The sequence below is a fragment of the Bufo gargarizans genome, chromosome 7 (assembly GCF_014858855.1).
Source record: "Bufo gargarizans isolate SCDJY-AF-19 chromosome 7, ASM1485885v1, whole genome shotgun sequence".
Taxonomy (NCBI): Eukaryota; Metazoa; Chordata; class Amphibia; order Anura; family Bufonidae; genus Bufo; species Bufo gargarizans.
In genome coordinates, this window is record NC_058086.1 from 68,248,125 (window position 1) to 68,263,235 (window position 15,111).

At 45.2% G+C, this 15,111-nt stretch overlaps 1 protein-coding gene across 2 annotated transcripts in view; it reads left to right on the forward strand.

The window, feature by feature from the left end:
• Positions 1-15,111, forward strand: part of FAM120A (family with sequence similarity 120A) — a 59,653-nt gene that overhangs the window by 9,216 nt on the left and 35,326 nt on the right. For both annotated transcript variants that reach the window (XM_044300536.1, XM_044300537.1), the window contains exons 2-3: positions 6,234-6,480; positions 12,433-12,515. In XM_044300536.1, the coding sequence (XP_044156471.1) occupies positions 6,234-6,480; positions 12,433-12,515 (330 nt within the window). The remainder of the gene's footprint in view (positions 1-6,233; positions 6,481-12,432; positions 12,516-15,111) is intronic.

Consider the following 15,111-nt stretch of genomic DNA (forward strand, 5'->3'; position numbering starts at 1 on the left):
ATTAGAAAAACATGGCTGCATTCTTCCAAAAACGGCACCTCCCCTGTCCACAGGTTGTGTCTGGTATTGCAGCCCAGCTCCATTGGAGTCACTGGTGCAGACCTGTAATGCTGCAAGTTTTTCTAATCCTGGACAACCCCTTTAAACAGAGGCACCGGGCACTGAGAGCACGTTACTGAGCTGCCCTATATGAATTTAGAAGAGTAATGTACAGGTAAAACTCAAAAAATTAGACTATTGTGCAAAAGCTCATTTATTTCAGTAATGCAACTTAAAAGGAGTTGCATTAATGCAACTGAAAATTAGAATATTACGAAAAGGTTCAATATTCTAGGCTCAAATTGTCACACTCTAGTCAGCTACCGTATTTTTTGCCCTGTAAGGGTCCATTCACACGTCTGTTTTTTCTTTCCTGATCTGTTCCGTTTTTTGCGGAACAGATCAGGACCAGATCAGGACCCATTCATTTTCAATGGGTCCTGGAAAAAAAATCGGACAGCACAATGTGTGCTGTCCGTTTCCGTTGTTCCGTTCCGCATGTCCGTTTAAATATAAAACATGTCCTATTATGTTCCTGAAAAATCGGATCCTGGTACAATGCAAAGTCAATGGTTCCGCAAAAAACGGAAGACATTCGGATGTCATTCCGTATGTCTTCCGTTTTTTGCGGAATCCGTTCCTGGAAACACATAGCAAATTTTTTTTAGTTTTTATTTTTTTTCAAAGAAATCCAAACAACTTTATTTGATTATTGAAATGTATACATGTTTCCGTTTTTTGCGGATCCGAAAAAAACGGATGACATACGGAAACATTTTCAGGAACAACGGATCTGCAAAAAACGGACCGAAATTTGGATTATAGAAAAATACTGACGTGTGAATGTAGCCTAAGACGGTGCGGCACATAAGAACCCCCTAGTTTTTAGAGGACGACAATAAGAAAAAATATTTTTTATTAGACCTTAGGTCAGACCAGCAGTCAGACCCCCAATGTTAATCAGACCTCAGATCACAGCTCCAATCGGATCCCCAATTTTAATAAGACCTCAGATCTGACCCACAATCAGACCTCCGCTCACACCCAAAAGTGAATGACCCACAATCAGACCCCTAGTCTCAAATTGGCTCCCCATGCCTCATTTGATCAGCCCCCAGTCTCATATTGGCCCCCACTGCCTCAGATGATAAAATAAAAAAAACTACTTCTCCTGCTCCCGGCCGCCGCGATCCTCTTCATCCTGCTGTCGGCTGTGCTGTGAACTTGCGCGCACAGCGCGAGGTCACAGAGCACCCTCACGCTGTGCGCACCCTTCACAGCTGACAGCGGAGGACCAGGAAGCGGTGAGTACAGAGCCTTTGCCGCTTCCCGGTCCTCTGATGCTAATGAGTGCTTCCATAATGGAAGCGCTCGTTAGTATTCACCCCATAAGACGCAGGGGCATTTTTCCCCTCTTATGGGGCGAAAAATACAGTAATTATTCCATACGCCCTGAGCAAAGGGTACCTGAGATAGTGGTGACTTTGGGGTTTCATAAGCTGTAAGCCATAATCATCTAAATTATAACAAATAAAGGCTTGAAATATCTTATATTAGTTTCACCTTTCAAGTTTCGAGTTTCACCTGTATGATGCAGGGTTAAAGGGGTTGTCCTGATTTGGACATTGGGGTCATATCGCTAAGACCTATTCATTTCTATGGGACTGCCAAAAATAGCAAAGTGCACTGCTACCTCAGCTATTTTCGTAAGCCCCATAGAAGTTAAGGGAGTGGTGAACGAGCTTTCCCAGAGCGTCTCCCATTTATTTCAATGGGACTTCTGAAAATCGCTGAGCAAGCTATTTGTGGTAGTCCCCTAGTAATAGAGTGCGACCGCGCATGTGCGGCGCACCCTCCTGCACTTGGCGGGCTCCGTTCTATATATAGGTGCAGGTCATTGGGGGTATATGCTAGCGATGTGCCCTTAATGTCCAAGATGGGACAACACCTTCGATATCAGATCGGCTTGGTTCGATTCTCTGCACCTCTGCCTATAAGCTGTTTGAAGAGAGCGCAGATCTCCTACGAGTGCTGTCTTCTCTTCACTGTTTCCCTGCTCGCTGCAGCAATTGCAGTGGTGATCAGGTGTAATTACACCTATGACTAGTGCATATGTTCGACCCCTACCAGTCTTGCATTGATGACCTATCCTGAGGATAGGTCATCAATATAGAAAAGCAGACAACCCCTTTAAAAGACCCGTTACAATATAGCGGTACATTATAGGAGTCCCCCCTCAATTGGAATTCATTCAATTATCACTGGACAGGTAAAAAAAAATTAATCGGTGGTCCCAAGCCACCGCTTGTAGATTGTGTGGATTTCCTGTTGAGCAGGTCGAAGCTACGCTATTCAGACTCTATGGGACTGTGGGAGACAGGCGAGTACCGCGCAAGGTGCCTTCGTGACCCTCGCTCCATTCGCATTACTCACTATGATCATGCAGTGCGAAGGACCAGCTAAGTTTGCAATTTTCAAATTGTCATGTACATGGTGCAAAAATGTAACTGCGGTGCGGAGCTTGAAATCCACATCAAGTAAATTGTGCGGATTTTCATTACAGATTTCACCCTTTGCAATGCAAAGGTTGAGATCTGGGGCAGACCCGCCTCGAACTCCACATGTAAAACGGATTTTGGTGCGGAAACTCCATGAAAACCACACAAAATCCACCCAATATGCACTGAGTCAGTGCATATACATGCTGTCTGCTGATTACTTTGACTTTTGTGGTGACAGGTCCTCTTCAAGGACTTATGCACATAGAAGAGTCTCATGGAATATAACTATGGCGCTCATACTAATCTGTGGGCCCATACTAGATTTCCACGTTTTCAGTTTTATGCACAGGTTTTATGAATTTATTGAGGGGGGAAAACAGTTGTATGCTTCAGTACATGCTTTATTTGGAAGGTCTTTGTCCATATTTTTTACAATTAATCGAGTAATCTAAAAAAAAAAATGAATGAATAGACTGTTTTCCTTTATAAAAACTCATCAGACCCCCCTGCCATCAGTCCCAACACCCTTCGTTCCCCCTTGTGCAATCAGCCTAAGTGCATCAGTTCCCCCAGTGCCTTCAGCTCCACTTCCCCCACCCCAGTGCCTTCAGCTCCACTTCCCCCACCTCATCCATTGCTATGTCCCCCAGTGCCATCTGATCAGCCCCTCCATGTCCCCCATTGCCGGCTGTCCCCCTTCAGTGCCATGTCCCCAGCGCCAGTGAAATAATACTTACTTTTCCTGTAGGGGCGCCGCTCCTCAGCTCCTTCCTCTTCTCCGCGCGCTGCACTGGATCCTGATGTCACACAACGTCGGGCATAGTGCGTGCTTACGTGCACTATGACTGGACAATGTGTCAGGATCCAGTGCAGCGCGGTATGGGCTGGCAGGTGACCACAGAGCGGTAAGTAATAGCAAGCGCTTCACTCCCGCTCCGTGGTCACATGACACACACGAATCCCTGATGCAAAAAATTAGCATTAAGGATTTTTTTGGTGTCAAATTACTCGATTCAATCGAGTAATCGTTTCGGCCCTAGTAGTATGTGTTGCAATATTAACCATTTGCATCAGTGTGGATGCAGCCGTGGTCATTGTTTGCATGAATTTTCATGTGCACGTGTCCACCACTACACCACTACACATTGGATTCCACTTTTTCTACTAGGCCTTATGCTGTGCTAACAGGTGTTCAGACAGGTCACTTCCTGAAACAGCTGATCGGTGGGGGTGCCGAGAGTCGGACCTCCGCTGATGTGATGATGGTGACCTATCCTGAGGATGGATCATCATTATCTTTATCCAGATAACCCCCTTAAAGGGGTTGCCCCACCATAAGAACTGGATAGAGGATAAATATCTCTGATTTGGTGGGTGGCTGACCTCCGGGATGTAGAGTTGAATGGACCAGCAGTTTACATGTCACCGCCACCTCGTTCCTATGATCGGTGGGGGTCCCAGAAGTTGGACCTCCACTGATCAGACACTTAACCTCTATCTTGTGGCTAGGGGATAAGTTCTTATGGTGGAACAACCCCTTTAAAGGGCATCTGTAATGCAGGCGCTCTCTGTAGCCTGGCCAAGAGATGACGATCCTAAACAGGGGACATGCTTCTATTAGGGCAGTGTTTCCCAACCAGTGTGCCTCCAGCTGTTGCAAAACTACAACTCCCAGCATGCCTGGACAGCCTTTGGCTGTGCGAGCATGCTGGGAGTTGTAGTTTTGCAACAGCTGGAGGCACACTGGTTGGGAAACACTGTATTAGGGTATATGACAATAGGTTTCTCTAAGCTTTAGTAAAGACAGGACAACTCCTTTTATTTAAAGGGGTTGTCCTGTCTTTACTAAATGATGTCCTGTCCTCAGGATAGGTCGTTACATAGTAAAAGGAGGACAACCCCTTTAAATGTAGATCTGTTGACTATTGTATGGGCGTGAATGTCTTCTCAGATTTTAGAGCGATGACGGCAGATATGATGAAGGCACGCTTCCGCTTGATTATAACATCCAGTCAGCCGCAGTTGGCAGTTCGTGCCATTACTTTTAGATTGCAGTTTGATACAATCAGATTATCTTTTGGGAGTTGGCATCTGGGGCGAGCGGGTGTGATGATAAGCGACTGTTGGCAGAGACGATGGGAAATGTTTTGGTCAAACCCAAGCAAAATTTTATCAGATATCTTAGTAAAGATCTCTGGCCTCCGCTGTCATTTCTGGTAAGAGGATACGAGTAAGGCTCCATTCAGAAGTCCGTATGAATGGTCTGGATCCGTTCCGCAATTATGCGGAACGGATGCAGACCCATTCATTTTCAATGGGCCCGGTAAAGATGCGGACAGCACACAGTGAGCTGTGCGCTTCTGCACTTCCGTTCCGCATCCGCACTTCGTTCCACAAAAAAATAGAACATGTCCTATTTTTGTACACGGACAAGAAAAAGTCTTTCTATTTAAAGTGCCTGGCATGTGCGGTCCGCAGGTGTCCGTGTTTTGCTGATCCGCAATTTGCGGATTGAAAAACACTTGCGGATGTGTGAGTGGACCCAACATAATAGTTTTTTTTTTTTATACTGGAGTTTCCATTTTGTTTGTTTAGTTGGTTTAGATCCATGAGTGACATTCCAGGCATCTCGGAGTGGGAATAGGTCAGGGTGTCAAGGGTTTTGGACACTGAGAGCTGGACATTTGCTTTCATCGGACACAGCGTGCATGCTGTGCTAATCTTGTCAGGAGATAGAACAGAACTGCAGAGCGTGGCTTCAAACAGCCTCAACGAGCAGTGTGAACGTGGTCTTAAGTCCTCAGGCACATGACCATTGTTTGGGTCCCATTCACTTCAATGGGGCTGCATCTGTTGCTCCGTTCTGTGGCCCCACAAAACAATACAACATGTCCTATTTTTGTCTGTTTTGTCTGCATTTCTATAATGGGCAGCCCCTTCCGTTCCACAAATTTTGGAAAGCACATGGCATGTGCATGTAGCCTAATACTGTATTACACAGCCCGATCTGGTAGACGATTGCTGGGAGTGAAGCGTTCCCTCCCGGCAATCGCCTGCTTGCTAGCAGAGGAGACCGTTGCTATTACAGGCAACAATCTCTCCCGCAACATGGGGAGAAGTGATCACTATGCCATCGCTCGTCCCCATACTGTCTAGGGGTTTGCCAGTGGCAGATCTGCTGCCTACAAACAATAGTACCAAAAAAAACAAAAAATTGCCCCGCGAAAAAACAAGCCCTCACACAGCACTGTAGACAGAAATATGGAGTTGGAAAGATTAATATTTTTTTCCCCCAAAGGTTTTATTTTCTTAAAAAATAAAATAGTAAAACATAATAAAAAATTAAAAGATTTAATCGAACCCGAGTTGAATTTTGCCTGACTCGCTCCAGGCACTGGATACTTATGATCAGCTGTTAACCCTTTAAAGTGTGTGGTTACCTTGTGGTGTGGAATCGAATCACCGATACTTCTCCTAATACATGCCTATTGTCTGTGTCTTGTAATAACCCCTGGACGTGGCTCCTCCAGTCCACGTGTCTAGGAGTTTTACAGTGTGTGTTTAATAGAAGGCAGTCCTGTATGGCTGTAGTAATGTTATCATTACCCATGATAGTACCTGGACCCACCTTCTATTAGCGGTTTCTTTTAATGATCTTCGGTCTTGCTGTAACCTCTTTCTTTCTCCTTGCAGGTCGCACAGAGCATTGAAGACCATCACCAAGAAGTTATTAGTTTCTGCCGAGAAAATGGATTCCATGGCCTTGTTGCTTACGATTCAGACTACGCTCTGTGCAACATCCCTTACTACTTCAGTGCCCATGCGCTAAAGCTGAGTCGCAATGGGAAAAGTATCACCACCAGCCAGTATCTGATGCATGAAGTGGCCAAGCAACTGGACCTCAATCCCAACCGCTTTCCCATATTTGCTGCTCTTCTAGGTAACGTCTTTGGTTTGCTGTAATGTCTACGACTAGAAAATAAGGCTTAGAACTTAGATCTTGTGCCATTTTAAAGGGTGGTTTCATTACAACAACTTATCTCCTCTCCAATGGTTAGGGAAAAAGTGTCTAATTGGCAGGGGTCCGACCACCGGGTCCCCCACCAATCTGGAGAACAGGAGCTGAGTGGCAGATAGGTATGCACGTCAGCTGCCCCATTCAGCTGTGTGATAACAGGAGGACAATTGTCTATCTCCGGGCAGCCCCGCGGACTTGAATGAAGCAGCAACTGGCCCCCATTTGTGCAATCATCTTGGACCCCCGCCAATCAGACACTTATTTCCTATCCTGTGGATAAGGGAAGATGATGTTCTTATGAGGCAATTGCTTTAACTTAAAGCTTAGATACCAGGAACATAATTCTAGGTACAATATTGAAGTTCAGCCTCATTCACACATCCGTGTCCGAGCTCAAATCCGCGAGCAGGTGGTCAGTGATGCATCCGTGAAGCTGTTTGTATAGGGTCAGTGTGTCTTTTTTTTTTTTTTTTTTGCTCTCCGTGTTGCATCCGTGTTTCACTGACACTGAACAGCTGAAAAATAATTTTCAAAGCATCTCTTCTTAATGATCCATGAAACGCGGATGCAACACAGCAACACAGATGGCATCCGTGGTTTTCACTGACCCATAGACTATAATGGACGTGACAGACAAAATAGAGCATGCATCCGCGCTAAAACACTGATGTCTAAATACACACTTTAAAATGAATGGAGACATGTGCTGTCCATGGAGAACACGTATAGCACACGTCCGTGAAACACTGATGTGTGAATGAGGCTTTAGAGAGAAGCAAGTAAAGGGAATGTGTCATCAGGAAATGAACAATTGTTTAAATCACGTTTTTATGTTTAACATATTGTTAAAGAATTTTTGCTGATGTTTTTAATTTTCCATTTCAATATATTTAAATAAAAACCATAAAATCCTGCAGTTTTCGCACTAGCCACTAAGCCTAATAATTGCTGCCACTCCTTGGTCTGTACAGATCACTTTACTGCAGTTATCTTCTTATCTGTCATTCTAATCCTGCCTGTAATGATATCACCTCTGTGTATAGAAAAGACAGGATCTGCCATTGACCATAGGTGATATCACAGCTTATCTTCTCCCTTCTGACCTCTGCACAGGTCAACGAGCATGCCTAGAAAACACTCCCATAGAAGTCAATAGGGTCAGCTCCAGACCATTGTGTCTGAGGCCCATAGGGCTGCCGTAAAAGCTGTTTTCTTAATGCTTTGTAAATGCTGTTGCAAAACGGCTCAGGCAAGATGGCCGCCCCCGTAATAATGTTCCTGAAATGGAATAAAAAAATTAAAACAGATTAGAAAAACAGGATAAGTGTTGTTATATGGTTTTAACTATGGATGAGCGAATCAACTCCGGATGAAACATCCGAAGTCGATTGGCATAAAACTCCGTTCTAATACTGTACGGAGCAGCTCTGTACAGCATTAGAATGTATTGGCTCCGATGAGCCGAAGTTATTGCTTAGCGAATTCTCGCAAGACTTTGCGCAATAACTTAAATGAATTTGTTATGTAATAAACTTTTTCCCGCATTCTGGTTTGGTTCCAAGTGGTACCTTGGAACCGAACCAGAGTTCAGGAAATGGTCGATTCACTTATCCCTAGTTTTAACTGTCAGAAGAAAAAAAATTGGCACATTTTAAGATCCTTTCTACCCCATGTGCAGCATCCAGGGACCCCAGGGGCAGGGGAGGGGGTTAAAGGAACTTTCCTTTACCCACCCATTTTACAAACAAGACAGGAGAGTTTTTCCTTTTCCCGCTTACTTTGTTTGCACAGCACGACATGCTGCCCAGAAACTATGGTTTAGGAGACCGCGATAGCAATACTTTCGTCCGCTAAACGAGAATTTGCTCATTCATCGTGTAATTGGTGGCACATGTAGACAGGGCAATTATCAGGAATTCTCCTCCTAGATAAGTGCCTCAATTGTCAGCCCATTTGAAGGGGTCTTTAAAGTTAAAATATAAGCAGTTGTGCATGTAATGATTGACCTCTGGCATCCATTCCGGCCACTTGCCGACTACGTGACTCTTTTCTTTCTATTTTTATGATATATATTTGCTTATTTTTAAAAAAATATTCTTGGCATGTATGTCGCCCAATAAGTCACTTTTTATTTTATTTTTATTTTACTGCGACTTGGACATCTAATGGAGCCCCTTGTGGGGGCAATGTACACAGGCAGAGCTGAACTGGATGAGGATCCATTCACATGACCATAGTTTTGCTCTGCATCCGATCTGCATTTTTTTGCGGGTCTGATGGAGTCCCATTTATTTCATTGGGACTGCAATGTCCACGTCTGTGTGTCCTTTCCGCAGTCTGCATTGTTACAATGGGGCTGCAAAAAAAAAAAAACAGATGAAACAGTCATCTGTATTTTTTGCGGTACCTGTTTTACGGACTGCAACATACATACAGTCGTGTGAATGCACCCTTATGTACAAGAAAAAGTTGTCAGCTCACAACTTCAAACAGTCATCAGAAAAGCGGGTCCTATCGGCGTCTGCAAAGTGCTGGAGGGTTTTCCATTCACCACAGAAGTAAATGGAGCAGTGGCCGCGCTTGCACGGCGCACTTCCCATTTGTTTCAATGGGACTTCCGAAAATAGCTGAACGTACCTATAGAAATGAATGGAGGGTGGCGAGCGCTCTGTCACATTGTGGGCTCCATTCTAAGGATAGGTTCAGGTCCTAGGTGTGGGACCCACCTCTATCAGACATTGGGAGCATATCCCAGAGATATGACCCCAATGTCCTAGATGGGAATATATAAAAAAAAAACACACAATAAAAAGAGTGTTGGTCCAGAGAAATCCCACAAGGAATTTTTTCTGAAGCAACAGAGCAGGGCGCCAACGGTAGTACCGCCACTGATCTGATAGTTATAATAATTTGTACCTACCGGAATACCTCTTTAATGCACAGTTAAGGCTACTTTCACACTAGCGTTCAGAACGGATCCGTCTGCATTATATTGTAAAAAGTGTGAAAGTAGCCTGAACGGATCCGTCCAGACTTTTACATTGAAAGTCAATGGGGGACGGATCCGTTTGAAGATTGAGCCATATTGTGTCATCTTCAAATGGATCCGTCCTAATTGACTTCCATTGTAAGTCTGGACGGATCCGAACGCCTCCGCACGGCCAGGCGGACACCTGAACGCTGCCAGACTGATGCATTCTGAGCGGATCCGCGTCCACTCAGAATGCATTAGTGCTGGACGGATGCGTTCGGGGCCGCTTGTGCGCCCCTTCAAACGGAACTCACAAGCGGACACCCGAACGCTAGTGTGAAAGTAGCCTTACAGATCCAAAATGTGACTTGCGTTGCGTATCTGTATGGGAACAGTAATGTGACATGGTACATAACCTGGTAAGAAAATCAAAGAAGCATCTGCAAAGGATCCAGGGCCCTAAACGTCCATCATTTGACAGAATCCTTGTGTGAACGTCATGCTAATACCATCATTAAAGGCGGCATTGAAATAAATTGCCATTTTATTTTTTCCCTGTGCGTAGTCTTTGGTCAGAGCATGTCTGTGTGAGACGATCATTACAGCTTTGCCCGGTGAGGCCTGCTCCGTTGTCAAGGTTACGGAATCCTTCAGTGGGGTGTCAGGTGCTAATCTCCAATGGAGGCGGCCCAGCTCATTCTGCGGCCTCAGCCAGAAGTGCCTCATTGTTCCCCGCGCTCTGAAATTTGCCTGTAATTGTAACTAGGAGGCCGGTGCGCTGGGTGTCTGCATGTATAAGTGTACTGGGTCACAATGGTAGAAAGTGGTTCCTAGAGGAGCAGTTTTCATGCTTGGATGGCAGCGTACATACTGTAATACTCGCTGCGTTTGTCCTATTTCCATTCCTGTGTAAAAATTCAGCCTCTAGTTTGCTTCCGTCAAGATAGAGCAGACTTTAGGGAATCTTTTTCTTGAAGACTTTAATGGTGATACTGGTTCTGGGCCTAGCTGATACTGGGCCCAGAGCACCCTCATAACTTGAGCAGACAATGAAGGAGGTTTATAAAAAAAAATTGGTGCAAATAAAATGGAGGAGCCAAAGAGATCCTACCAGGGTGTTGCCTTCAGTTTTAGGCTACATTCACACGACCGTAGTGTTTTGCGGACCGCACATGGCCGCCGCAGTCATAGAAAATGCCTATTCTTGTCCGCAATTGCGAGGCCACAGAACGGAACTGTGAAATTGCGTAACGGATGCGGACTCATTCATACGGTCATGTGAATGAGCTCATTCACCTGACCGTATGAATGAGTCCGCATAAGTTCTGCAATTTCGCAGTTCCGCAGTCTTTTAGGGTCTATTCACACAGTCAGCGATTAAAGAATAAACCGTCAGCACTGTCCAGGTGGAGGCCATTCACGAGCCAATATACACGGTAGCGAGTGAAGCCGTATGATGGCGGTGGTGGTGCTCAGTGCAGTAGGGTAGTCCATGCATCAGTCCAGACTGAAGAAAAGTAGGACAAACTCCTTCTTTATTAAAGGGAATGTGTCATCAGAAAACGACCTAGTATTTTAAATCACGTTTGTATATTTAACATATTAAGTATTTTTTATATTTTTATCTTTCCATGTCACTATATTTAAACAAAAACATAAAATCCTGCAGTTTTCACACTGACCGCAATGTCGAATGATAGCCCCCACTTCTTGGTCTGTACACATGACTTTACTGCAGTTACCTGCTTATCTATCATTCTAATCCTGCCTGTAATGATATCACCTCTGTGTACAGATAAGACAGGGTCCACCATTCACAATTCATGATATCACAGCTTGTGTTACTATCTGATTTTAACTCGCACATTTCCTTAAGGCCTCATGCACACGACCGTTGTTGTGTTCCGTTCCGCAAAATGGGGTTCCGTTGTTCCGTGATCCGTTTTTGTTTCCGTGTCTTCCTTTATTTTCAGTGGACCACCAGACATAAAGGAATGTAAAAAAAAGTCTCACAGGTTTGCCATGCAAATGATAGGAAAAAAACGGACGCGGGTGACAATCTTGTGTGCCTCCGCATTTTTTAGCAGTTCCATTGACTTGAATAGGTCCGCAAACCGTTTTCCGCGAAAATAATAGGACAGGTTATATATTTTTTGACGGATTGGAATCACGGACACGGATGGCAAACCGTGCATTAGCAGAGTTTTCAACGGAAAAGAACAACGGAAAAGAACAACGGAATAGAACAACGGTCGTGTGCATGAGGCCTTAATCTGCTGTCCTATCCAGGTGCAGGACAGGGGATAAAAATCATGCAGCAGGTGGCCTACGGCTGTTCGCTTCCCTCTTACGTTTTCAACGCCCTGAGCGCCATGAAACTTTTCTCGTTCTGGAAAAAAATTTCACACTCCGCTCACAGTGTGCGTCAAACGTATACGTTGGGGAGGATTTTCCGGGAGCATGTCTCCAACATAAGCCACTGCAGTGGCATACGTATTCCTATCTTAAAAAAAATCTCATATGTAGTTTTTAATATATTGGATGCTTCTTATAAAATTAGCATCGTATTTTTTGCACTCCATGGGGGTATATGGATATGTTGAATATATGCGCCAGAAACTTTTCTAGTGCCTGTGCCAAACATACACTGCTGATATCCTATGTCTGCACCAAAATGAGGACTGGAGTCTGATCAGTACAGTGACATTTATCAATAATGTGATCAATGGGGGGGATACTTACACGGCTTTTAGCACAAGCTGGTAAACCAGAGTGGCACTACCGCCCCCACCTTATAGGATGTGACCGGAGCCTCACATATTTATTGCAACCATAAGTGAAGTACCGTAACTTTAAAGCTGAAACTGATCAGGATTCCTCTTATTCTTCTTGCTGTTTTTCAGGGAACCACATCTTGCCGGATGAAGATTTAGCCGCTTTCCATTGGAGCTTACTTGGCCCAGATCATCCATTGGCTTCATTGAAAGTAGGTGAAGAACTTGTGTGTACTGTACACCGTATGGGATTCCTACATTTTACCTTATCTAGAGTTTATTCAAAGGGATTATTCCACGATTGATGTAAAAAATGAAAATCAGACATTGTATAGAACAGTTGTGGCGAACCTTTTACAGGCCGAGTGCCCAAACTGCAACCCAAAACACACTTATTTATCTCAAAGTGCCAACACGCACTTTAACCTGAATGCCAATATAGTATATCTTCCATGTACTTTATCATGTAGCTGTAATAGCCTGCCTACATTCAGTGCGCTGCCTGTGCCATTCATAGTGAGCCCTGCTCTGATGAATGGCAGGAAAAGTCTAAGGCATACTGGTACACCATACCAGGGAGCGGGTGCCCACAGAGAGGGCTCTGGGTGCCACCTCTGGCACCCGTGCCATAGGTTCGCCACCACTGGTATAGAACATGACGATACCTTTCTAACAAATCTAGAACCGGCTGCGTTTTGGTTACAGGCCTACAGCCCGTGACTGCAATGCTGAGCTTTGCCAAGTCTCTGCCTCCAGATTTTAGCTCTTTGAGGGACATTTATCAAGACTGGCGTACCCATTTTTATCCATTTATTATTCTCACTATGTAGCAACATACTCTGCAAACTCCATGCAGTCCTGTCGAACCCAGGACTCCAGCTCTGCAAGGCAACAGTGATGGCCAGTTTGCAGTGTTCTCCAGCGAACACATGTGAGCTGCCATCTTAACTCACAAGTCCGGCGATGCACAGGTAAGTCCTTACCTGTGCGCGAGCCGTTCTGAAACAAATGCGGTCACCGGGAGCTGGCAGTTCCGAGTTCAGCCGCCGGGGGCCTTCATCTGGCTGTTCTCGGAACTGCCAGCTCCCGGTAACCGCATTTGTTTCAGACCGGCTCGCGCACAGGCAAGGACTTACCTGTACATTGCCGGACTTGAGTTAAGATGGCAGCTCGCATGTATTCGCTGGTGAACACTGCGAACTGGCCATCACTGGTGCTAACCACTGAGCGACCGTGCTGCCCAGACCATACACCAGTCTTGATCCCTGCGCTGACGTGAGAGACATATCCCTCCCCTTCCATGCGCCAGGAGCTGAAGTCTACGCCAGCATGGGGCTGGTATATACTTCGGCTATAGTTTCTGGTGAAAGAGAACGATATAGTAAATGCGGTGGTCCACAAGAAGCCCAGGCTTCCCACTAAGCCACTCCCATTTTCTTGTGACCTTGGAAAAGCTCAAAAAGTCGCAGAGTATTGCACTAATATGGCGTGCGCTATAAATTGCGTTCTGGAGTTAGGCGAGGGTCCCTAGCAATATGCCTCCAATGTCTAAAGGCCCCTTTAAACTGCCCAAACCTCAGGCAGATCATTGCTAACAAGTGTTCATAGGGACACTCGTTGGCAATAATCTGCCGGTGTGAAGGTGTCGCCGATTACCCGATGAAATTCATCAGATAATAGGATTATTATCCTGCTAAGGAGGAACGCTTCCTTCCCCTCAGTCGTCTGCTCAAGTGAGCCGTGTAAAGGGGGCTTAAAGACGAGACAAACAATGGCAAGAAAATGGTAATTGCCTCTCAATTGTTTTCAGTGGCTTTTGTCACTAGATGACACTGTGAGATGTGTCTGGGCCACTTTAGAGACCCACCAGGGGTTGACACTGGTGACCTGGGCAGGCGCCTTTTGTCCTGGTTTCTGCTTTGAGAGAAGGCAGTCGGAGCAGCGGATCCTTGTTCATTGCTGTAATAGTTTGTTAGCTGAATGACCGTGACGAATGTGCCGCTTGTTTACAGGCACTTAAAATGTTTGTACGGGATGTGGCTGAATAGGAATGTAAGGCCGCAGGTCACTAAACAGCGATGGCTGCTTTTCAGTCGCCAGGACTCGAAAACCTAAAGGGGAGTAGGGGGTAGTGGATGCTTTGTGATGCTGGTGACATTCCAGTATGTGCAGGCAGGTTTATCAGTGCCACGTCTTGTGCCAGTTGTTGGGTTTTTGAGTGTTTTTTTTTTTTTTTTTTTTTTTAAGGGTTGTGCCAAGTTTAATAGTTCAACTAAAATTATTAATAGAGGATGTTGCACTACTTTCAATTGTTGGTGAGCAGGTAAAAAAGGGAGAAATCTGTCAGGCCCCTATATAGAACAATTCACACGCACTGAAAATCAGCAAGATTAAGAACCGGAAGTAAAGGTGCAAATCAAACGCTTATATTTATAGTTCATAACCCAAAAAAGGGATTTTGGAAGCTGTTCACACTGGTGGTATTGCAGCGAGGTCCTATGCGGTTTGTGCAGCAGGTCCAGTGTAGACCTTGAAGATGTCTATTCCTCCTTTCCACACTGTTCACCGAACCATCTCCAGATAATCAGAGTTCGCCCCAGAAGGAGTGAATAAAATCGGGTTCATCGGTCACAGAACCAAGGCGTAGCTCACCCCCCACTCAAGCAAATGGAGGTGTGGGGGTCGGCGCTGTGCTTGGTGGGCTGCGAGGAAGCCTCGGCTCTTCCCAGAGCTCCATTGAGCCTCACGCTGCTGATCAGACCTCCACTGATCTCATGATTCTCTTCTCTTGGAAGTATGCATACACAG